A 23608-nucleotide genomic window follows, 5' to 3' on the forward strand; every position below is an offset into this window, starting at 1 on the left:
GGGAAGAGGTTGGCTGAATGGCAGCCAGTGTCGGGGCGCCTCTATGGGAATGGAGAGTTCCGGGGTTCAGCCGCTCACTCAATCCTGTGGCAAGGGGGCGGGTTCGAGAGGCGGGCCGAAGCCGAGGGCGGCGCGGGAGGCTCTGGTGCCGGAGCTCTCTCTGGGGACCGGAAGCCTGGACCAGCGCTACTGGAGGGAGCGGGGGCTGAGACTCTAACCAGGTACCGGCCCTGAGAAGGCGGGCGGGGGTGTGGGTGGAGGCGCGAGTTTTTCCCTGAGAGGGCAGGCAGGCCCTGGGGGGTACGCCCCGGAGGGGTCAGACTCTGTCCCCAGGTTGAAACAGGAGCTGTCGCCTGCTTCATCCTCCTGTCCAACCTAAGTCCCCAACCGTAACGCCCCCCCCCGCCCCCGCTCCAGAAACACCCCTGCAACTTACAAGACCCGAAACCTGGCATTGTTGCATTGGTTCAGTGTCTTGGCCAACGCTTTTACCTTCCGGTCTGTTATTTTTGATCCTTACCAAAAAAAGAAAGAAAAAAATAGAGTTCTTTTCAGAAAAGCTTATTGAGCACAAAATACGCGCCTAAAAGAGTGTTGGATAACTGGAGAAAAAAGGAGTTTACAGTCCTTAACCTCTGTGCTTGCAATCTATTTAAGAAGGCCAGGTTTTTTGGTTTTGTTTTTCATATTTAAACCTCAGGGTTTACTTGCCGCCTTGCTTTATTAATACCAGCCAGTTAGTTCCTTAGGACCTGGGGCCTCGTCGTTTGTTTTTTAAAAGGAATACAAGTACCTAGTGTAAAAAGTCAAGCACTACTAAAGGGTTAAAGTGAAAAGTAGGAGCCCCTGCCCAATTCTTTCCTTCCCCTGTTCCTACTTCCCAGAGGTAGAAAGGCAGCTCATGATTCTTCATACTGGTGGAAAAGAATCTTTCCCACCCCAGGCATTTGATTTGTAATAAAATCATGTGACCTTTTTTTAGACCATAGAAGTGGGTGTTAATTCTTTTTTGTTAGGCTCAGGCTGCAAGAAGGTTTGGTTTCCTAAACAGACAGATGGCAGTGGGCGGGGAAAGGTAGGGAGAAGGTCTCCACCCAGCCTGCTTGGTGACAGGCAAAAACAAGTTTTGAGTGAATTTTCTCACAAACTTAATAATCCACATGAAGAATCAGAGATTGACAGAGGTCATAAAAGTGTCACAATCTTAGGGATTGAGTGACCCCTTACACAGTATTTAAGTATCTTAAACATCTTCTAGAGAATGGAGCTCCTCTTTCCAACATGGAGAGCAGTTTATCTCCAAGGAGTTTCAGCCTCTGATAAAGCTTTGGGGCCAGCCGGGATAATGCTGAAATAAATACTTAAGACTGGGACTTCCCTGGCGGTCTAGTGGTTAAGACTCCACGCTTCCACTGCAGTGGGTTCAATCCCTGGTGGGGGAACTAAAATCCTGCATGCCATGCGGCGTGGCCAAAAATAAATAAATAATAAAAAAACCTTTTTTTAAATACTTAAGACTGACCTTTAAATGCTCCAGCATAAGTGAATACAAACACAAACAAATAAATTTAAAATAAATTCATTGGGGGAGATAGATGAAATGAGATTGCGGAAATATCATACACGTTTGTTGAAGCTGGATGACGGGTACATGGATGATCCTTGTACTACTCACTCTACTTTGTTGTGTGTTTGAAAATTACCATTGAAACAAAAAGGCCTACATATTGGAGCTCTTAAATAGTACTCCCTGGAAGAATATGCGCCAAACTGATAATATTGTTTACTTCTGGAGAGGAGGAAAAGGGACCAAGATTGGGAGTGGGGTCAATCTAGACTTTACTTTTTTTCTCTATTTTTTCTTACCTGTATAATTAAACATTAAAAAAAATTTTTAATAATAAACAATCACAAGACTGTGGATGGTTTAGTCCAGGAAAATTTCCAATTGGGAACCTGCATCCTTCAGGCTCAGACCCCAAATGGCGCAGTGGGAGATGCTACAGAATCTTGACAGCCCATTTCAGGATCAGCTGCACCAGCTCTATTCAAATAGCCTCCTGCCGGTGGACATTCGACAGTACTTGGCTGTCTGGATTGAAGATCAGAACTGGTGAGGCCTTCCGGAAGTTGGGGGGATGAGGAAAATGATTTCTTTCTTCTGACCCCCCAGGATCCTGGAGATACCAAGGGCAGGAAGGGGTTGGAAGGCCTCAAGATAGTAGCAGCCCTGCAGAGATACTAATCCTTGTCCTTCCTGGTCACTAGGCAGGAAGCTGCACTGGGCAATGATGAGGCCAAGGCTAATATGCTGTTCTTCCACTTCTTGGACCAACTGAACTATGAGTGTAGCCGCTGCAGCCAGGACCCTGAGTGTTTGTTGCTACAGCACAACTTGCGAAAATTCTATCGGGACATTCAGGTACTTGGAGGAGCCAGGAATAACAAAGTAGGAATGGGAGCTGAGTGTAGAGGAGTACGTTTAGGGTATGGAACATGGAACAGGACCTGGAAGTTCAAAGGACAGGGGAAGATCTGGGGAAAATGGGACGGGGTCTGGACTTGGGAGATCGCTGGCAGAGAGAAGGACATAGTCTAGATGACCCTTTCGGAAAGAGGCTAGGGTTTGGGGGACCAGTGGTGAAAAGGGGTAGGGCTTGGGACCCTGAAGAAGGGGAGAATACTGAGGTCACTGGTGGGGAGGGCCTGAGGTGGTAGTTCATTGATGGCAGTTGAGTTAAATCAATCCTTTCTCTTTTCCTACTGCAGGCCTTTCCCCAGGGCGCTACCCAATTGGCTGAGATGATCTTTAATCTCCTTCTGGAAGAAAAAAGAATTCTGACCCAGGCTCAGAGGGCTCAGTCGGTGAGAACAATTTGGTGGTGATGTTGAAAGCTCCTGGAGTAGAGAGGGTTCCTGCAAAGGAATCAGGAAATTTGCCTCAGAACAAGATCCCTCCACATCCTGTGGTTTCATTTTAGGCCTGGATTTCAGGGATGAAAGGTCAGAGTTGAAATGTGCTCAGAGCCTCTTATTTCAGGAGCAAGGAGAGCCAGCCCTTGCAGCATCTGGGGAGAGCCAGCAGCATGAGATTGAATCGCGGATCCTGGAATTAAAGGCTATGTTGGAGGTTGGTAGACGTGGCAAGAGCGAGGGTGGGCAGGACTCAGCCTGCCTCCTCTCACAGAAGCAGCCTCATCAGGGTCTCATCTCCTCTGCAGAAGCTGGTGAAATCCATCAGCCAACTGAAAGACCAGCAGGATGTCTTCTGCTTCCGATATAAGATCCAGACCTCAGGTAGAAAGCACATTGAGGGGTGGGAGAAAGATGCCTACTGGGAGGCCAAGGGTAGAATAAAGCAGAAGGGGAAAGCCCCAGTAAGCAATAATCACCTTCGGCAGCATCTTGCTGATTATAGTCCTGCTGCCATTGCAAAGCTGGAGGTGCCAGGGTATGTTGTAGAGGTCAGGCTGGAGGTGTAGCTGAAGGACAGCTAGTGAATGTTGGAGGGGATGCTTGGGAAACTGCCTTAGCAGATTGAGTGGGCTTCTGGTTCTAGCAAGACCATTCAGAATTTGCATGAGGGCCCAGAGGTGCCTGTGCTTTGGTTGGTTCCCCTTCTTCTCCCTTCAGAACTCCCCACTCCTGACTCTGGCTGAGGTCTGGGCTGGGAAGGAGAGGGGAAGGAGCCCTAGGTCTGAGCATTTGTCTCACTCCTGATCCTGCTGTCCAGCGAGGACACCCTCTTTGGACCCCCATCAGACCAGACAGAAGGACATTCTGCAGGAAACGCTCAATGAACTGGACAGAAGGAGAAAGGTGGGTGGCAGAGGACAGAGGGAGTGGGCAGCAGGGAACTGGGGAAAATGAGGCATCGGGAGCCCTGGCCTCCTAGCCTTGGCTTCTTTGTCTCTTCATCCCTGGTTGAATGGTGGAGGGTGATGGTGAGAGGCTCTCAGCACTCACTTTATATCTTTCATAGGAGGTGCTAGATGCCTCCAAAGCACTGCTAGGCCGATTAACTACCCTAATTGAGCTACTGCTGCCCAAGCTGGAGGAGTGGAAAGTTCGGCAGCAGAAAGCCTGCATTGGAGGCCCCCCGGATGGAGGGTTGGAGCAGTTGGAGAAGTGGTGAGAGGCACCTTCCCACCCTAGTGCTCACCTGGCCCTAGTCCTAACTACCCCCTGTGCTTTGTAGGTTATAATGCCCTGTGTATGGCAAGAGATATTGCCCTCCTTAATCTCTGCTCCCTAGAATGATACCAGCTCCCTTGTCTGACTGCAGCTCTGCTCTGCTCTTCATTCTCACCACCCAGGGAGCCCAGAGCCCAGTCTTTGCTTTGGGGAAAGTAATGAATTGATCCACAATCCGATTTCTCCTTCCTGCTTAATCACCCGAGAAATATCGTTTTACCTTTTTTTTAGTGCAATGAATATAATGCCAAAAAAAAAAATTACCTGTTACCTTGATATCCAGATGTAGCTACTGTAATATTATTAAACAAAAATTGAATCATACTGTTGATACTATTTTGAGACCTGTGGGTTTGTTTGTTTTTTTTAACTTAGCAGTATATCATATTTACCCATGCCCATGATACTTTTATTTTTTACATCTTTTGGCCACGCCACACAGCATATGGGATGTGGGATCGTTCCCCAACCAGGGATCAGACCCGCACCCCCTGCAGTGGAAGGGTGGAGTCTTAACCACTGGACCATCACGGAAGTCCCTACCCATGATACTTTTTTTTTTTTTCTTTTTTTGGCTGTATTGGGTCTTCGTTGCTGCGCAGGCTTTCTCTAGTTGCGGTGAGCGGGGGCTACTCTTCATTGCGGTGCTCAGGCTTCTCATTGCAGTGGCTTCTCTTGTTGCGGAGCACGGGCTCTAGGCGCGCGGGCTTCAGTAGTTGTGACACGTGGGCTCAGTAGTTGTGGCTCTTGGGCTCTAGAACACAGGCTCAGTAGTTGTGGCACACAGGCTTGGTTGCTCCGCGGCATGTGGGATCTTCCCGGAACAGGGCTTGAACCTGTGTCTCCTGCATTGGCAGGCGGATTCTTAACCACTGCGCCACCAGGGAAGCCCTAAACAAATTTCTTGATTTGTTTTCCAGTAAACTCCTTATTTTATATTAATTTTATTGTGATGTAGAAAAAAATAACTAATGTGTCCTTCAACATATTTGAAAAATACCTATTATTTAGATATTTTCTCATGAGAAAATTTATTATAATTTAAACTATTAAAAATATACCATGGGGCAGGGCACCTGTGGAATGAACTGGGAGACTGGGATTGACATATATACACTATTGATACTATGTATAAAATAGATAACTAATGAGAACCTACTGTATAGCACAGGGAACTCTACTCAGTGCTCTGTGGTGACCTAAATGGAAAGGAAATCCAAAAAAGAGGGAATATATATATACATGTAGCTGATTCACTTTGCTGTACAGCAGAAAGTAACAGCATTGTAAAGCAACTATTCTCCAATAAAAATTAATATAAAAAAATAAAAATATACCACTGTTCAGATAAATTGAAAACAGATATATAGGGCTTAGAGTACAGGATAAGTATTTACATTACAGTTGCACATGTATTCATCATATTGTACAGGGGTTGGCAAATTATGGCCTGTGAGTGACTTCTTGCTATTTTAAACAGTGCTGCAGTAAATAACCTCATAGCTCCATCTTTATTTACATCTCCAATTATTTCTATAATGTAAGTTATCAGAAGTGATATTCCTGGGTTAAAGTATATATTGGGTTGGCCAAAAAGTCCATTCGGTTAGTGAATGCATTGTTCAATAAAATTCTTGGTGAAAATGAAAAATGTGTTTGTTGTTTTTACTTAAAACTGAACGAACTTTTTGGCCAGCCCAATACCTTTTCTTGGTGGTGGTGGTGCTGTTATTGTGTTGTTCTTTTGTTTCATTATTTTTAATACAAAGAGATTTATTTCTTTTTCTGATTGTAAATATAAAATATACTAATTGGAAAAATTTCAGAACACTTAAAAGAGAAAAAAAAGTAAAAATGACCCATGTGCATAATCTGATCGTTCAGAGGTAGCCACTGTTAATGCTTTTTTAAAAAAAATTTTTGATGTGGACCATTTTTAAAGTCTTTATTGAATTTGTTACAATATTGCTTCTGTTTTTTTTTTTTTTTTTTAATTAATTAATTTATTTATTTATTTTTGGCTGTGTTGGGTCTTCGGTTCGTGCGAGGGCTTTCTCCAGTTGCGGCAAGCGGGGGCCACTCTTCATCGCGGTGCGGGGACCGCTCTTCATCGCGGTGCGCGGGCCTTTCTCTATCGCGGCCCCTCCCGTCGCGGGGCACAGGCTCCAGACGCGCAGGCTCAGCAATTGTGGCTCACGGGCCCAGCTGCTCCGTGGCATGTGGGATCTTCCCAGACCAGGGCTCGAACCCGTGTCCCCTGCATTAGCAGGCAGATTCTCAACCACTGCGCCACCAGGGAAGCCCTGCTTCTGTTTTATGTTTTGGTTTTTTGGCCGTGAGGCATGTGGAATCTTAGCTCCCCGACCAGGGATCGAACCCACACCCCCTGCATTGGAAGGTGAAGTCTTAACCATTGGACCACCAGGGAAGTCCCCTGTTAATGCTTTTGAATACATTTTTCCAGATTTTCCCCATGCATATTCACAAATATGCATCTATTTTAAACAGAACTCAGATTATATCATATATATACTATCTTGTAATTTTTTTTTTTAAAGGGATTTTTGTTTTGTTTTGTTTTTTAAAGAAATTCACGTTCTTTTATTTATTTATTTATGACTGTGTTGAGTCTTCGTTTCTGTGCGAGGGCTTTCTCCAGTTGCGGCGAGTGGGGACCACTCTTCATCGCGGTGCGCGGGCCTCTCACTGTCGCGGCCTCTCTTGTTGCGGAGCACAGGCTCCAGACGCGCAGGCTCAGTAATTGTGGCTCACGGGCCCAGTTGCTCCGTGGCATGTGGGATCTTCCCAGACCGGGGCTCGAACCCATGTCCCCTGCATTGGCAGGCAGATTCTCAACCACTGCGCCACCAGGGAAGCCCTGTAATTTTTTTAATTTAATGTTTTTGAACATTTTTTCTTGTTAAAAATTTGTGCCTATATCATTATTTTTAATGGTTGCATAGTATTCCATGATGTCAATATGCCATAATTTATATACCCAATATCAATTGTTTCTAATTTTTCTATTACAGAAAACAAAGCTATGAACTGTGAACATCTGTCTTTGTCCATTTGTTTGTCTGATTATTTCCTTAGGATATATCTTAGAAATGGAATACTATAAAATGTATATACATTTTTTGAAGCTTTTTATTTTTATTTTTTATATGTTTTTTGGCCACACCATGCAGCATGTGGGATCTTAGTTCCCCGACTAGGGATTGAACCCACGCCCCTTGCATTGGAAGCGCGGAGTCTTAACCACTGGACCACCAGCGAAGTACCCTGAAGCTTTTTAAAAAAATAGTTCCAAACTGCTATCCCAATCTGTTTGCTCTTATGTAGTGGATAATTGTTTTCCTGTTACGATATTACCTATCATTATTATTTCTTATTATGTAGACAGTAAAACACATACAACTTCATCCCTTACTAGTTTTATGATCTTGAGCAAGTCACTTTACTCTTTCTATGCCTCAGCTTTACCATCTGTAAAATAGGGATAATAATAGTACCTACCTCATAGGGTTGTTGTAAGAATTAACCCTATGCATGAAGATGTGTGAAGCACTTAGAATAAAAAGTACATATCAAGCATCATGTGAAAGTTAGCTTTATTATGTTAATAAATCTTTTATCAATTTTATATGTGAAAGTGGCTTTGATGTTCATTCCTTAGGTTATGAACAATGTTGAAATATCTTTCACATGCTTCCTGGATTCTTTTTTGTCCCAAACAGTTTCTGACTTTCCACATAGTTAAAGGGGAGCTCTTGGAGCCTGTTTGGGGATTCCAGGAAACTGATGGATTCTTTCTCCCTTGGATTCTGTCACCCAGGTTCACAGCTGGAGCAAAGCTGTTGTTTCATCTGCGGCAGCTGCTGAAGGAGCTACAGGGATTGAGTCACATGGTCACCTATCAAGGGGACCCTCTGATCGAAGGGGTGGATCTGCGGAAGGCCCAGGTCACAGAGCTGCTACAGCGCCTGCTCCACAGGTCTAGAGGCCAGGGGGGGACCTCCAGGGAGGCCAGAGGGAAGGGACAAGGGGAGCCACTCTTACAGATACTGACCTCTATATATTCTCTCCACATCTCCCCAGAGCCTTTGTAGTAGAAACCCAGCCCTGCATGCCCCAAACTTCCCATCGACCCCTCATCCTCAAGACTGGGAGCAAGTTCACCGTCCGAACAAGGTTGGCATTTCAGAACTCATTCCTGCTTCCTTTTACCAGCCCTGATGCTTTCTGGCTTTACAAATCTTCCCACTCTTGGCTGTTTCTTCTCTTTTTTCCCCTCAATCTACTTACCTCTTTTAATCTCTTCCCTTGTTTTTTTCGAACATCTGGTCTATCCAGGAGATTGAAGTTGACCACTTTCCCCCATCTACCTCCCTCCCCTGCAGGCTGCTGGTGAGACTCCAGGAAGGCAATGAGTCACTGACTGCAGAAGTCTCCATTGACAGGTGAGTTGGGGCAGGTGAAGGGTGTGACCAAGGGGTGGCCAGGAAGTGGGGTGGTGGGGTGGAGGAGGCACCTACTCTTTACAACAGGGCCCTGGGGCTGTGTTCTTTTCCCTTCCATTCCTACCTCATAGAAATAGCTCATCTCTTTTGTTGAGTGCTTACTATGTGACATGTAGCTTGTCAAGTACCCAATTTAAAATTATCACAGGAACCCCATGAGTTAGTTATTATCAATGCACTATTCAAATGAGGAAACAAGTTCAGATAATTTATATCTCTAGTGCAAGGCCACATAGCTGGTGAGCTGCAGATTTGGGTTTGAACCCGAGTCTGTCTGATTCCAAAGACCAAATTCCTAACTTCTACACTATTTTGCTTCCCAGTGATTTTTTTTTTTTCTTTACAGAAATCCTCCTGAATCACAAGGGTAGGTGCCTGACAAGGACACTGCAAACTTTTGTGCACTGCATGACCTGTACCATCACATGTGGCAGCCCTGATAGGGACACAAACAAGGAGGAGGTTGATTTGGGTGGTGTATGAACAGAGGGAGAAGGGGAGGTCTGAAATGAAGTGGAACTTTTGTTGTTTTCCTGCTGAGTTTTTAGAATAACTCTGCTCCTGACCACCATATATCTTCTTCCTCCTTGGAATAGCTTCCGGAAGTTCAACATTCTGACCTCAAACCAGAAAACTTTGACTCCTGAGAAAGGGCAGAGTCAGGGCTTAATTTGGGACTTTGGCTACCTGGTAAGAAGGGATGGTATCTTAAGGTTGTAGTTCAATCGAACAAGCTGGGGGAAGTTCCCAGGCCTTGGGAAGTCCTGAGGGCAAAGCAGGGGTTCCAGGGACCCTGGGGTCCTTGCTCTGGCATTCTCTCTCCCTCCCCTCAATTCACAGACGCTGGTGGAGCAGCGTTCAGGTGGTTCAGGAAAGGGCAGCAATAAGGTGAGGCCTGGACAGGGGGTTGGGGGGCAGGAGGAACTTAGCAAAGGCCACGCTGATCACTGTGTCTTCTGCTGTCCCAGGGGCCGCTGGCCGTGACAGAGGAACTGCACATTATCAGCTTCACAGTCAGATATACCTACCAGGGTCTGAAGCAGGAACTGAAAGTGAGTGAAAATGGAGTGTGTTTGGGGGAAGACCTAAGGAGGGGTTAAGCAGAAGCCTCTCAGGGTGGGATATTGTCTGGCCCTTACCAGATGTCTACAGCTGGAAACATCACATCCCTCTTCTGTGATTTCTGTCTCCTCCCCAGACGGACACCCTTCCTGTGGTGATTATTTCTAACATGAACCAACTCTCAATTGCCTGGGCCTCGGTTCTCTGGTTCAATCTGCTCAGCTCAAACCCCCAGGTAGGAGGTGGGCCCAACAGGTGAAGGGTGGCCAGGAGGGGCGTGGAAGCTTGGTGTGAGGGCACTGCTTCTGAGCCACCGTCCCCTCCTACCTCTGCAGAATCAGCAGTTCTTCTCCAGCCCCGCCAAGGCCCCCTGGGACTTGCTGGGCCCTGCCCTCAGTTGGCAATTCTCCTCCTACGTTGGCCGAGGCCTCGACTCAGACCAGCTTGGCATGCTGCGGGACAAGCTGTTTGGTACAGACCTTCTTTTCTCTCAGCCTTTCCCCAGCCTTTGTCTGCCCCCGCCCTCCATCCTTTCTGTCCCAGGACCCTTGGCCCTGCCTCTTCTGTCATCTGAACTGTCTGTCTGCCCACAGGGCAGAACTCCAGGACTGAGGGTGCCTTGTTGTCCTGGGTCCATTTCATTAAGGTAACTCCCTGCATCCTGTGCAGCTAGACCTTGGCCCCCGTCCAATTACTAGTCCTTCCCCATACCCAGGGCAGCTCCACATCTCTTCCTGCCTTTCCATTCCTCCTTCAGCGAGAGAGCCCCCCTGGCAAGCTACCATTCTGGACATGGCTCGACAAAATTCTGGACCTGGTACATGACCACCTGAAGGATCTCTGGAACGATGGGTAAGGCCTTGGTCAGCCTCCCTCTCTTCCCTGCCGCCTTTCTGTGCTTGAGAGTGGACTCTATGCGCCCTCATGTGGCAAATAAGGGGAGAGAGCAGAACCCGGTGCCAGGTCATAACCCCTCACGTTTGCGCTAATGGTCTCCTAGCCCGTATTTGTCTAGCATCCACTGTGTTCCAGAGCCTGCGGGGTGCTTTTTATGAATTCTCTCACGTAATCGTTATAACCCTGCTGGGCGATGGGTGTTGCCACCCTCAAGGGAGGAAATGAAAGCTCAGAGAGGTTAAAGGACTTACACCAGGGGCAGAGTTGGGATTCAAACCGAGGCCTGTCTGACCCCACGCCTATGCTCTTTCCACCACACTGCCTGCCCATTTGTGTAGCACTTTGCCTTTTACAAGGTGCTTTTCATCTGTGTGACCTCACCGCAGTTTCACACCTCTTCCAACCCTGGGAGGTGGATATTGTCAGTAAAGTAAAATGACTTCGCCAACATGGAACAGTTTGTAACAAGGTGGCAGAGCCAGGGCCCAAACCTGGCACTCTGTCCCTCTACAAGGGGAGCAGGAGGCAGGAGGGCCTCACAGCTGCTCTCTGTGCTATAGACGCATCATGGGCTTTGTGAGCCGGAGCCAGGAGCGCCGGCTGCTGAAGAAGACCATCTCTGGCACCTTTCTGCTGCGCTTCAGTGAAACATTGGAAGGGGGCATTACCTGCTCCTGGGTGGAACACCAAGATGATGGTCAGCTGCTCTGCCCTGCTGTTTCCACAGCCTCTCTTGCTGCCCCTCCGCCTGCCCTTGGCTTCCCTGGCTCTGTCCTGAGTCCCTCAGCAGATTTGTGGTTGGGCAGCCAGGGTGGGGGGTTCCCAGGCCCAGCCTCTTCCCTCAAGCCTGCCTGTTCCTGCATCCACTCTCTAGATAAGGTGCTCATCTACTCTGTGCAGCCCTTCACCAAGGAGGTGCTGCAGTCACTCCCGCTGACCAAAATCATCAGCCAGTACCAGCTGCTCACTGAGGAGAACATACCTGAGAACCCACTGTGCTTCCTCTACCCACGAATCCCCCGGGATGAGGCTTTTGGGTGCTACTCCCAGGAGAAAGGTGAGAAGCATTGATAAACTTCACTGGTAGAGTGCAGGGATCCACAGGCATCCACACATCCAACTCTTTCCTTTCAACATGGGAAAACCGACATCCAAAGAAGTTAAGGGCTTTGTCTATGGGATACTGCTAGTTAGTAGGGAGACATGACTGTCAGGACTGCCTGCACTAGGGGACCCTGGGGCTATGTGTCCAATCTGTTGACCTCCCCTGCCTCCTGTGTCTGTCCCCCACAGTTAATCTCCAGGAACGGAAGAAATACCTGAAACATAAGCTCATTGTGGTCTCTAACAGGTGAGATGTGAACTCTTTGCCCATCTTCCCTAACTCTTTTTGGCTGATATAGTGACCCAGACCTGCCCAATTCCGGTCTCTCCAGCCTTCTTTCCTACTGACCCACACTCCCCAGCCCTCTAGGTTTGTTTCCTACTCTTTTAGTCTCTCTCCTCTCTGTTTTCCTGCTGCCGTCCTTAGGTTGTCTCCATAGGGGTTCCCTGATAATAATAGTCATAATCATTGATGTTAATGGACATCTACTTAATGCCAAGCCTGGTACTAGATTTTTTTAGAACATTTTTTTCATTTAATCTTTATGAGAACCCATTTGAGCCAGTAATGAATGATAACAGCCACATTTAATGAAAGTTTATTATGTTCCAGGCACTGGGCTAAATGCTTTGTGTTCATTTTCTCATTTATTGAATCTTCATAATTGTCCTATGAGGCAGAAGATACTATTATTACTGTTTTCAGCTGAGGAACCTGAGGTTTAGTGTGGTGAAGTGGCATGCCTAAGGTACATGGCTAATCAATGATCCAGGTCTGTCAAATTCCAAAGCCCTGCTTTTAACCATCTTACTGCCTCTCAAGTATTATGAGGTATTGTTGTTCCCTTTTTACAGATGATAAATCTGAGGCTCAGAGAGGTTAGGTCACTTTGCCTAAGGTCACCCAACTTGTAAATGATAGGATTTAAACCTCTGGTTAACCTTAAGCCCTCTGCTCTATTGCCTTTTAGACTAGAGAGATAGCCTCTGCTTTCTCTACCATTCCCCACTTTACCTAAACAACTGAGCCCTGCTCCTTTGTCTGTATTGGGGTATCCAGACAGGTGGATGAGCTGCAACAACTGCCGGAGCTTAAGCTGGAGCCAGAACTGGAGTCATTAGAGCTGGATCTGGGGCTGGCACCAGGGCCAGAGCCAGGGCCGGGCCTGGGCTTAGAGCCACTGCTGGAGGCAGGGCTGGATCTGGGGCCAGCACTGGAGTCCACTCTGGAGCCCACTCTGGAGCCCGTGCTGGAGTCCATTCTGGAGCCCACACTGGAGTCCATTCTGGAGCCCACACTGGAGTCCATTCTGGAGCCCATGCTGGAGCCCACACTAGGCGAGGTGTCACAGAGAGTCCCAGAGCCAAACCTGGGACCAGGACTGAAGCTGGAGCCTATTCCAGAGCCTATTTCACAGCCACTGCCAGAGCCGGATTTGCCCCATGATCTGAGACACTTGAACACTGAGGACATGGAAAGTAAGTGATGAGATGGGGCTAGGGAAGAGGGGACACATTCCCTTTCCCAACTCCCCTCCCTCACCCACTACAGAAAAAGACTGAGTTCTGAGCTCCTCACTGGAGAAAGGCTTATTTCCCTGTGATTCCTTTTATTAGGAAATACACACGCCTCCCCCACCCCACCTAAGTGCCCCCGTCAGGCCCTGTCTAGGCCTCTGCTGCCATCCTCTCTCACTTTCTCTGCTGCTTTGGGAACTCCTTGCCTAAGATCAGGGCCTGACTTATTTCTCTGGACTATCTAGTCTTCAGAAACAGCAGGAAGATTGAAGAAATCATGCCAAATGGTGACCCACTGTTGGCTGGCCAGAACACCATGGATGAAGCTTACGTCTTCCCTCGCAGCCATTTCTACACAGATGGGCCCTTGATTCCTTCTGACTACTAGAAACTACATTTTCTCTGTTCTTTCCATATATTTTGCCCCTCCTACCTCTCACATCATGATGTTGCTCTCCAAGGATGGGAAATCAGGCCTGTGCTCCTTCTAAACTGGGTTAACCGTGGGATTTGGAGTGAGAGGTAGAAGCATAATATGGGTAAGGAACAGGCACCAATGAATCAGAACAGATGTTACCCATAGCTCCAGCTGGGAGCCTGGAGGCTGCCTGCTGTGCTGGGAGGTATAGGAATTTGAGGGCAGGCCAGAATAGTTAGGAGGTACTTGGAGGGCTCAGGGCAGTGGCTTCTTTCCAGTATGGAAGGCTTCAACATTTTAATAGCTGATAAGACTAACCTGGTGCCTACTTCATCTTCCTGGAGTGCCCTTTCTGCTCAAAACAGCTCTGACTTCTGATCCTGCAGTGATTCAGAACTCCTGTCTTTGGCCAAATACACTCTTGGCCAGCAAAGCAGGGAAGGAAGCCCTGGGTCAGAGAGCAAGAGAGGGCCACACTTAGGACCCCCACTTCCTAATCACAGTCCCTTGTAATCTCATTCAGCTTGCTTAGCCATGTAGGGATTAAGGCCAAAAAGATCACGGTTACTGTATATACCAAGGGGTCATAAGGAAAGATCCCTCTCCACCATAGCCCTGCAGAGTAGAAGGATGCATTTTGTAGTCCTTTGGCCGTGTTTTTCCATTCTGTTTCTTTTTACTAACAAGCCTAGAAATTAGACTTAGATATCCACATAAATAAGTCTTTATTGAAAAAAGTGCATAATTCAGTATAAATATAATAAATAATCCTCCTCCCCAAACTGCTGCCACGATGATAAATAATCCCAAAATTTCCCTTCCCATGTAATAAATATTCAGCCTGTTCTAGGTCAGCATCATAAGTCAGTCAGTATTGGTAATTTTTCAACAGAGCAAGTCCTGTTAAAATTAATGGACTGATTAACTTGTTGGCTCACAGGTGTCTAGGCTGATAAATTCATCTTAGCATTGCTGAGCCGTGGAGGTCTGGGTGCCGTCCTTAAGCTGCTGGCTTAGGGGCTCAGAGTTGCTGCTCCATGGGCAAAGACCCTGGCAGCTACAGCCACAAAGGCCTGGAGGCTGCGAAGGATCTTGAGACGGAGAAGGAGGCGCTGCCACGGCTGGCTGGGACTGGGGCTTGGAGTCTGCTCAGTCTCCCAGTGGTGACCCTCGGGCTGAAAGGACACAGGACACAATCAGAGAGGACTCTAGATCCTTCACTCCCCCGCCAGGCTCTGTCTCTGACACCTGCAAGCCCCACTCCTCCAGGCCCCTAGTTCATACCTGCAAGAGTTCCCTGAGGCCCAGTAGGGAGTCATGAAGCTGGCCCACAGGGCCATCGGGGAGTAGAGAAGGCTCCCCTGTGAAAATATCTGAGCCCAGCAGCTTCTCATAAAAAACCAGGCCTTGGTGGATCCTTTGCAAGCAGGACTGGGGAGAAAAGAAAGCAGTGAAAGAAAACAGCTACAGGGACTTCCCTGGTGGTCCAGTGGTTAAGACTCCGTGCTTCCACTGTAGGGGGCATGGGTTTGATCCCGGGTTGGGGAACTAAGATCCCACATGCCGCTCAGCGCAGCCAAAAAAAACACACCGAAAACAATAGGGAGAGGAAGAAAGAAAAAGAAAAAAGGAAGGAAAGAAAGAGAAAAAAAAGAAGGAAGGAGGGGAAAGAAAGGAAGAAGGAGTGAGAAGAAGGAAGGAAAAAAGGAGAAGAAGATAGATACCTTCTAATTACTCCACCAAAGACCCACCTGATATTTGCCATTCTTAGAAACGGCTGTGATATGAATGTTTGCGTCCCCATAAAATTCATATTTTGATATCCTGATCCCCGTGTGACGGTATTAGGAAGTGGTACCCTTGGGAGGTTACTAGGTCATGAGGATGGAGCCCTCAAGAGTGGGATTATTGCTCTTATAAAAGAGACCCACAGAACTCCCTAATCACTTCCACAATGTGAGGAGACAAGAAGTCTGCAACCTGAAGAGGGCCCTCACTCAACCATGCTGGCACCTTAATCTCGGACTTCCAGCCTCTGGAACTGTGAGAAATAAATGTCTGTTGTGGGCTTCCTTGGTGGCACAGTGGTTAAGAATCTGCCTGCCAATGCAGGGGACATGGGTTCGAGCCCTGGTCCAGGAAGATCCCACATACTGCGGAGCAGCTAAGCCCGTGTGCCACAGCTACTGAAGCCCATGTGCCTAGAGCCCATACTCCACAGCAAGAGAAGCCACCGCGATAGAGCCCACACACTGCAACGAAGAGTAGCCCCCGCTCACCGCAACTAGAGAAAGCCCACACGCAGCCAAAAATAAATAAAAATTTTAAAAATAAATAAATTTATTTTTTAAAATAAATAAAAAATAAATGTCTGTTTATAAACTACTGAGTCTATGGTTTGTTGTTATAGCAGGCTGAATGGACAAGGACAGATACAACTTTTTCTAATTCACCATGGTGTCCAGCTCTGTCCCCAGTCCCCTCTCTCTTGTGGCCCAGCCTCATCTTAGTACCTGACTGTTGTCCCTGAGTCCTTGTGGATCACAGCCATCCCCACACTGGATATGGGGAACATGATGTGTAGTCTCATCATCTCCTTCTTCTCTTGGTAGATCCTGGAATGGAGGAGGGGTGGGAAGAGTAAAGAAATAAGTACTTTCAAACCCCACCTGGATCCTCAGGCTGTGACTCTCCCTGGAACCCCACTCCCCTGTCCTCTCTTACCCTCTGATGGCTTTCAACCCTCCAGCTTCCACCCTAGGCCACAGAGTCTTCCACTGCAGCCTTGGAGGGCTTGGATAGGCTCCTGTTTGGTCCCAGAGGCTGCCACTCACCACATGTCCCATTGGTTGATGTGCACTCCAGGCCAGCATGCAGAGTTGCTGTGAGAGCTGCTGGCCCCGAGCCCAAGCAGGGCTGCTGCCCTCAGGCACAGCCTGGCCCTGAGCAATCCAGGGCAGCAGCAGCAGCAGCAGCACAGCTCTGCTCCCCAGCATCTCGTTGCCTGCTTCTCAGATCCGGCTGGCTCTGTGCCTTGCAGTCCCTGTGGAATTTCTTGTCCACTTCCCCTTGCTCTGAGCCTGATTCTCTCTGTTCTGTGCGTCTCTGGTTTGGTTCCCTCTGTCGTTCACCGAGTTTCTGAGCTGCTTCCTGTAGATTTTCTCCCCTTGTCTCTGAGTCTCTTTTTAAGGTCCCTGCATGGTAAGACCCGCCCTTTATACTAGCAGGTGACTCACAGCAGGTGGGATTCCCCTCCCTGCATCATCTCCCTCCGTGGGGAGCCCAGGTAAGTAGCCTCAGTTCCAGGGGAAATGAGTCGTGTGGTTGCTGTGGCTGGAGGCCTGGGATGGGACTTATGTGTAATGCTCTCCAGGAATCAAAGTGGCTGTAGAAGGGGGTGGAGGTGGGAGTAACGAATATTTAAATGAATCTAGTCTCAAGTTCCTTCCTGCTTAACCTTTCCCTCATCTTTTTGCCTCTCTAAGCTATATCTTCCCTCCCTTCAAACCTAATCTCCTCACCCCCTCCTGCCTGAGTAAAAATCAAAACAGAAGCATTCATTTATCTCCCAATAGGATGGCAAGCTCAGTTTGGAATGAAGTTTGGTTCCCACCTGATGCCCTCAATCTAAGAATAAGGGGGCTTCTTAGTCTCTGTTGGGAACGGTGTTATTTTCACTGGGAGACAATGGACATGAAGGCACTTTGCGAACTGGGAAACTACATAAGTTCGGTATAAGGTATTATTGCTCCCTCACTTCAGGCCTCACTCTGGAGGCTAGGAGGGCTGTTGGAAGGAGAGAGCTGTTGCTAAGAACCATCTGATTCCTCAACCTTAGTGGCCCAAGTTTCCTGGGCTCTGTGGGATTCAGGTGATTTGGGGGTGGGGGACACCAGTGTAAGCAAGGGCTAGAAATCCAACTGAGATATTCCAGCACCCAGCCCTTCACCGTGGCTAGAAAGTCCAGGGTTCTGGGTAGTTGAAGATGCACAGTGTCAATGACCCTGGCTGGTCCTTCAGCCTGTTGCATCCATGGGTAAAATCCGCTGACACTGATTTCATCACCATCCCTGATGCAACATTCAGTGAAACAGCTGAGACTGTGAAGTTGGGCGTGGGAGTGGAGGGTGGTCCAAATCTGGGACTGCCCCAACCCCGGTGGAGGGTCCCAGGACAATCTGGACGTCAGAATGAGGCCATGGATGACCACACAGATGGCTCCCAAAGCCTTTCCAAGAGGTTGACCCTTTTTCTCTGAGAAACTTACCCTCGATAGAGGTCTCCTTTCCCATAGGACTATTCAAAACTGCCCAGTGAACTTCTGATTCAAATATGACTCTGCGGTAAATCCACCCTTTGGATAAAACATTTGCAGCATCAGAGAGGTTACCTCAGTTTGAGTGAGAAATGGTTTGCTTCTCCTTACACTGGTGAATACAAATGAAATAAGGAAATTGGGGGTGGGGGGGTAGGGGAGCTCACCTCACTTTTGTATAATGTCTCCCACGCTTTTCCCACCTCTGGTTCCCATTCTGGGAGCCCTTTAGGATAGGAGATGGAAGGTGAAAAGGAGGAGGAGGAAGTGGAACGCTGGGGGATGGGATGAGAGGGACAAGGGTGAGTTGGAGGCACGGGGCTTTGTTTCACTTCCTGGTGCTTCGGGAGTTGGGTAGGAAGCAAGGTTGGTGGGGCGATTGTGGGACTGTTGTGTGACAGGAACTACTTCCAGGACTAGATCTGACCTGGAGCTGCAAGGAGACCTTGACGTCAGCAGGACCTCAACCGTTATGCAAATTATATTGACAAGCAGGCCTTTCCAGTTGGATGCCCAGACGCCAAATCCAGTTGAAGTTTCCCCAGGTGGTTAGTAATGATGGCTTATATCCAACTCTCACTTTACGCCAAGTATTTAGTTTAAGCACTTTTCATATATTAACCCATTTAATTCTCACAACAACACAATTAGATAGGTACTATCGTTATCACCATATTACAGATGAGGAAACTGAGGTGCAGAGATAAGTAACTTGCCTAAGATCACTATTAAGTGGCCCGAATTACAGTGCAGACTCCAGATCCTGCATTCTCAGTCATTCCATTATATTGGACACTGAGGCAACACTAAGCATCTTAATAAAGTAGCTCATTTAGCCCAGGTATCTCTGGCATCTCAGGCCCTTTAATTCTCACTGTTAAGCCTTTCTTAGAGACCTCACTATGGAAATTTCTCAAAGGGTAGGAACTGTCTCTGTCTCTCAGCACCCATCTTTTTACAAGATTTTAAATCTAGGGATCTCTGAAGTCAGATCAGTTTGAGAGACCCTCTGAGTTAAGGTGTTTTTCTCTCCATCAATGACCTCTGACAAGTCTAGAACCCCTCTGAGTCCTGGAAAACTAAATTCTTGGGTTCTTTTATGAAGGTCTATTTACCAGTCTTTACTGAGAGAGAGAAATGCTTTAAAACTGTATCCTCTATGAGGAATTCCTTCCACCAGAGGCCCTCTATGTGGCCTTTAGAAACTGAGCTAAAATACCCCACAGACATCTAACAACCTGGATCTATTCCAAAGCAGTTCAAGCTCAGAGTTGGACCCCAAGAATCCCTAAGTGCTGACGCTAAATCTGTAAGTGTTTGGGGAAAGCAAATGTCTCAATTTGCTATAACCTGTCCCTCTGAGGAATAATGTCCAGCTCCACGAGCTAGGGGAATTTGATAGCTGAGGGGTCCTGTTCCCTGGAAATATTACCGGCGCCTCTGGGGAGGGAACAATCACAGATGGGAGTTTCAGACGGTTGCCTTTAGAATCGTAGAAGATGCAGCTACTTGGGCCGTGTTAGGAGGCTGCCTCCCGCTTCCTTTTTTCTCTCCCATGCCTGGAAATGATAGGAAATGCCAGCGAGTTTCGGGGGTAACAGGGTCGGAGGTGGCGGAGTGCTCACAAGAGCACCACGGGAAGAGGGGGTGGACTGGGCCATACTGGGAATACCCAGCAATCGATTCCCAATGCTTTGCCTTGGGCTCCCCTTATTCTAGTTTCTAAAGCTATAGGGAGCATGAAAGTTCGATTTCCAAGCCTGGGGCTCTCTAATTTTGTTTAAAGAAGGCTTAAAAGAGAAGAGGTTACTTTCTAACAACACCAAACAGGGACAAGGTTTGACTACGTTTGTCCCTACCCGCGCCCCGTAGCTCTTGCTTTTGCCCAGCTCCCGTGTCACACATCTTCTCGCGGGGCCGGCTGTACCTGGCTCCTTCCGATTGGCTGAGGTGAGCCCCTAGCCCTTCCTGATTGGAAGCGACGACTGGGAGTGCGCCGTCCTTTCCGTCGTGGAGTTTGGTTGACCCAGAAGCGCGGGGGAGAATTGGGGAAACTGGAATTTCCCGCGGAGCTGACGGCGCTTGCTCTCCCCCCTACTCGTTTTAATTCCACGCGCTCCAAAATATCCGTCATGGAGAAATCTTGGTAATGACCCAATCCCCGTAAGCATCCCGGGAACACATCTGACCCCTGCCCTAATCTCTCCCCTCCCCGCCGCCGGGGGAGAATTATGGGTAATTGATTTTTCTGGTTCCCCAGAGAATTCTGGGTAACTAGCTATTTCCATCCCGTACCCCTACCCCCGCCCCAATTGTGGGTAACTGGCCATTCTTATTTTTCCCTAGAGAATCCTGGGTAACACTGCAGAGGATTCTGGGAAATTGACTTCTCTTGTTCTCCCCTCTCAACCACCTACCCCCACCCCTAATTCTGGGAAACAAGCACGTTAGCCCCCTCTACCTAACCCCTGCCGCCGCAGTTGCTGCTCTTACCACTGATGGTTCAGAGATGAACCAGGCAAGTGAACAGGCCTGAAGGGAGGTGAAAGGGAAGTCAGGGATTAAGTTAGTGGGGTGGTGGGGAATACAGAGTGCCTAGAGGAGAAGAGGAAGGGACAGCACTTCTCGCACCTCTACCCCAGTGCCCATTCCCTTCCTGCTTGTTCATCCCATGCCTAGCATTCTCACATCTTCTGCCTGCATCATCTCCCTCCTGCCGTAAAACCTGGAGCACACTAAATACAAGTACCTGGGCCTACCCCTGACTCAGCTACCTCTTTCCCTTTGCAGGTCAGGATGTCCATTCTAGGTCCACTGGTGTCATCCTGCTGAAGGTTGGGTCAGGCATCCAAAGGGGCTGTGGCAAGGGAGGGTGTGACACGGGTCTAATCTGCTGCCATCATCATCATGAACTTCGAGGTTCTGGACCCTGGACTGGCAGAGTATGCCCCAGCCATGCATTCTGCCCTGGATCCTGTCCTGGATGCCCACCTGAACCCAAGTCTGCTACAGAATGTGGAGCTGGACCCGGAGGGAGTGGCCTTAGAGGCTCTTCCCGTCCAGGAGTCAGTGCACATAATGGAAGGTGTCTACTCTGAGTTGCACAGTGTGGTGGCTGAAGTGGGTGTGCCTGTCTCCGTCTCCCACTTTGACTTGCACGAGGAGATGCTGTGGGTGGGAAGCCATGGGGTAAGAACTGTACTCATTTGTAATGGCTGGAAGGAGATGTTGGAGGTCTTTTATCTGGTTTTAACCCAAGAACAGGTGCTTTGCAGGGAGCCACTGAGTTGAGGTGATGAAAGTTAGCTGGGTCTCCAAGTCAAGCCAAGAGGAGGGGAGTGGAGGGAAAAAGAGGGAGTCATAGGATCCAGAGATGGGTTACATAGGTGTTCTTTTTCAGAAGGCATCCCAATTCTACCACAATTTGCCCATTCTATGCTTTGATTAATCTTGATAACTGTACACATCAGTTAGCCTATAGCCATCTAAATATAGTCTCTAATGCTCCTCCTCTGTTTTCCATTTTTATAATTATAGAATATTTTCTTTTCTGGCCGTGCCGCGTGGCTTGTGGGATCTTAGTACCCCCAACCAGGGATCAAACCCGGGCCCTGGCAGTGAAAGCGCCAAGTCCTAACCACTGGACCACCAGGGAATTCTTTAATTATAGAATGTTTAATGCATGTTTCTGCATACGTTACATGGAATCATTTTGTCTTTGGCTGATTTTAATCTCTCTGGGAGCAGTTATCATTGTTAATTTCTTAAAATGTATCCATATTGCCAATATGCTAGGCAGCCCAAAGATTTTGTAAGAAATAACATGGTATCCTTGGTTTACTAATTTACCTTCCATAGGGCGGGAATTGTTTTTCCATTGGAATGAGTGAATTTTTTTGGTAGTACACTCATTTCAGTAGGCAGTGTCTACTGATAGGCTAGGCCCAGGGAATAAAGCTGAATAAAAATAATCATTGCCCTCAAGGAGTTCACAGGACAACGAGGAAAACAGACATATGAACAGATAATTTTATGGCACTTTAAAAGAAACTAAAATGTTTCACTTAATAATTATGAATTTAGCATATAAACTAATAAATGCCAGTGTGAAAATACGTACTGGGTGTTGGTGAGCATAGAGGAGGATTAGAGGATCTCCAGAAGGAAGTGACACCAGCGCTGAGTCTTGAGAGATGAGTAGGAGTCAGGTGAAGAAGAGGGGGAAATGCTATCCTGGCAAAAGCAACGGGATAAACAGTGATTCCCAAGATATTACATAGCATGATGATTGCAGAGTGCAGGAACTATAAGCAAGTAGGGTTTACTGGACTAGAAGATGAAGCTGAAGAGTTAGACATTTCTTCAGCCAGTGTTTTTGAGCACCTTTAAGGTGCCAGACCTTGCTCTGGGGTCTAAGTTTGGAATAAGCATTTTAAAAGGCAACACAAATATATTTATGACATATCAGGTGTTGCTTAGAATCCTTAAGAAAAATACAGTGGAATAAGGGAGTTGAGGTATCGAAGGGTGGGAGGTGTTGCTATTTTACATAGTTGGTCAAGGGAAGGGCTCTCTGATGAAGTCACATTTGAGTAGAGACCTGGATGCAGGCCAGGATGTCCATTCTAATTTCCCTAGAAGGGAGGGAGGGAGCCATGCAGATATTGGGGGAAGAGCCTTCTAAAAAACCTCATATGCTATGTTAAAAGAGTTGGACTGATTCTTCAGTCCACTGAAGTTTTTTATCCAGAAAGACAAGGTCCGGTTTGCATCTTAGGTGGAGTGCTGAGGTAGTAGTATAGAGTTTGATTTAAGGGGAATGGGGCAGGACTCAGTGAGGTCAGTGTGCAGGATGTTGTAGTAGTTCACATAAAATACCTTGAAGGCCTGAATGAAGCACTGTAGAGATTTATACGTGAGAACAGATTTGAGAAATATTTAGGAAGTAAAATAAATAAGATTTAAGTCAACTACCAGGGACTTAACTCCACTGAGTAGATCATGGTACCATAGGGAATACAGTTAAGAGGAATTGAAATGGGGTACAGATGGTGAATTTTTTTTAAAATTAATTTATTTTTGGCTGTGTTGGGTATCCGGTGCTGCGCGCGGGCTTTCTCTAGTTGGGACCAGCAGGGGCTACTCTTCGTTGTGGTGGTGCAGGCTTCTCACTGCGGTGGCTTCTCTTATTGTGGAGCACAGGTTCTAGGCTTGCGGGCTTCAGTAGTTGCAACACTCGTGGGCTCTAGAGCGTAGGCTCAGTAGTTGTGGCGCACGGGCTTAGTTGCTCTGCGGCATGTGAGATCTTCCCGGACCAGGGCTCGAACCAATATCCCCCGCATTGGCAGGTGGATTCTTAACCACTGTGCCACCAGGGAAGCCCAAGATGGTGAATTTGATTTAGGATGTAACAAGTTTGAGGTTCTCATGGGATATCTAAAGAGAGATATATAGTAGGTATTTGGATGTATAAGTCTGAAGCTTGAGGCAGTGGTCTGGGCTAGAGGAGAAAAGTAGGATTCATCAACTTTAAGATAAATGGTTAAAACCTTAAGAGTGGGTGAGATTATCTAGGAA

The 23608-nt window shown here is 47.6% G+C and overlaps 3 protein-coding genes across 16 annotated transcripts in view; 2 read left to right on the plus strand and 1 right to left on the minus strand.

The window, feature by feature from the left end:
• On the plus strand, positions 1 to 16045 carry STAT2 (signal transducer and activator of transcription 2). Of its 2 annotated transcripts, none has more exons than XM_028165850.2 (24): positions 1 to 221; positions 1932 to 2113; positions 2269 to 2422; positions 2770 to 2865; positions 3041 to 3130; positions 3222 to 3297; positions 3734 to 3819; positions 3983 to 4131; positions 8033 to 8191; positions 8296 to 8388; positions 8598 to 8657; positions 9064 to 9084; positions 9314 to 9407; positions 9558 to 9605; positions 9686 to 9769; positions 9916 to 10014; positions 10115 to 10250; positions 10373 to 10425; positions 10537 to 10631; positions 11237 to 11373; positions 11551 to 11733; positions 11970 to 12027; positions 12841 to 13259; positions 13544 to 16045. In XM_028165850.2, the coding sequence occupies exons 2-24, from the start codon at positions 1983 to 1985 to the stop codon at positions 13684 to 13686; spliced, it is 2664 nt and encodes an 887-aa protein (XP_028021651.2). In that variant the 5' UTR covers positions 1 to 221; positions 1932 to 1982; the 3' UTR covers positions 13687 to 16045. The 2 variants fall into 2 exon arrangements, with proteins under 2 accessions (XP_028021651.2, XP_007179660.2); XM_007179598.3 differs by having other exon boundaries at positions 1970 to 2113.
• Positions 14730 to 20097, minus strand: IL23A (interleukin 23 subunit alpha). Of its 8 annotated transcripts, XM_057556365.1 has the most exons (7): positions 19959 to 20080; positions 19464 to 19590; positions 17984 to 18070; positions 16551 to 16910; positions 16230 to 16331; positions 15001 to 15147; positions 14730 to 14891 (listed from the first exon to the last, which is right to left on the minus strand). In XM_057556365.1, exons 4-7 carry the CDS (start codon positions 16710 to 16712, stop codon positions 14730 to 14732), a joined length of 573 nt encoding a protein of 190 aa, XP_057412348.1. In that variant the 5' UTR covers positions 16713 to 16910; positions 17984 to 18070; positions 19464 to 19590; positions 19959 to 20080. The 8 variants fall into 8 exon arrangements, with proteins under 8 accessions (XP_057412348.1, XP_057412350.1, XP_007179663.1 ...); XM_057556367.1 differs by lacking the exon at positions 19464 to 19590 and having other exon boundaries at positions 16551 to 16897; positions 19959 to 20097; XM_007179601.3 differs by lacking the exon at positions 19464 to 19590 and having other exon boundaries at positions 19959 to 20097.
• The window catches only part of PAN2 (poly(A) specific ribonuclease subunit PAN2), a 14632-nt gene continuing 11062 nt past the window's right edge, over positions 20039 to 23608 (plus strand). For all 6 annotated transcript variants that reach the window (XM_057556353.1, XM_007179605.3, XM_057556354.1 and 3 more), the window contains exons 1-2: positions 20039 to 20177; positions 20822 to 21220. In XM_057556353.1, coding sequence (XP_057412336.1) covers positions 20939 to 21220 — 282 coding nt within the window. In that variant the 5' untranslated portion in view covers positions 20039 to 20177; positions 20822 to 20938. The remainder of the gene's footprint in view (positions 20178 to 20821; positions 21221 to 23608) is intronic.

The sequence above is a fragment of the Balaenoptera acutorostrata genome, chromosome 11, assembly GCF_949987535.1.
Source record: "Balaenoptera acutorostrata chromosome 11, mBalAcu1.1, whole genome shotgun sequence".
Taxonomy (NCBI): domain Eukaryota; kingdom Metazoa; phylum Chordata; class Mammalia; order Artiodactyla; family Balaenopteridae; genus Balaenoptera; species Balaenoptera acutorostrata.

What these genes read in the sequence shown, in the direction of transcription:
- IL23A (XM_057556367.1), bottom strand. Translation starts at nt 16,712, where the DNA reads ATGCTGGGGAGCAGAGCTGTGCTGCTGCTGCTGCTGCTGCCCTGGATT. An exon ending in GACTCAGGGACAACAGTCAG is followed by an intron (nt 15,148 to 16,229) that starts GTACTAAGATGA and finishes TTTTCTCCCCAG; the next exon opens with TCCTGCTTGCAAAGGATCCA. An exon ending in GCCTCAGGGAACTCTTGCAG is followed by an intron (nt 14,892 to 15,000) that starts GTATGAACTAGG and finishes GTGTCCTTTCAG; the next exon opens with CCCGAGGGTCACCACTGGGA.
- STAT2 (XM_028165850.2), top strand. Translation starts at nt 1,983, where the DNA reads ATGGCGCAGTGGGAGATGCTACAGAATCTTGACAGCCCATTTCAGGAT. An exon ending in AATTAAAGGCTATGTTGGAG is followed by an intron (nt 3,131 to 3,221) that starts GTTGGTAGACGT and finishes TCTCCTCTGCAG; the next exon opens with AAGCTGGTGAAATCCATCAG. An exon ending in TGCTCAGCTCAAACCCCCAG is followed by an intron (nt 10,015 to 10,114) that starts GTAGGAGGTGGG and finishes CTACCTCTGCAG; the next exon opens with AATCAGCAGTTCTTCTCCAG.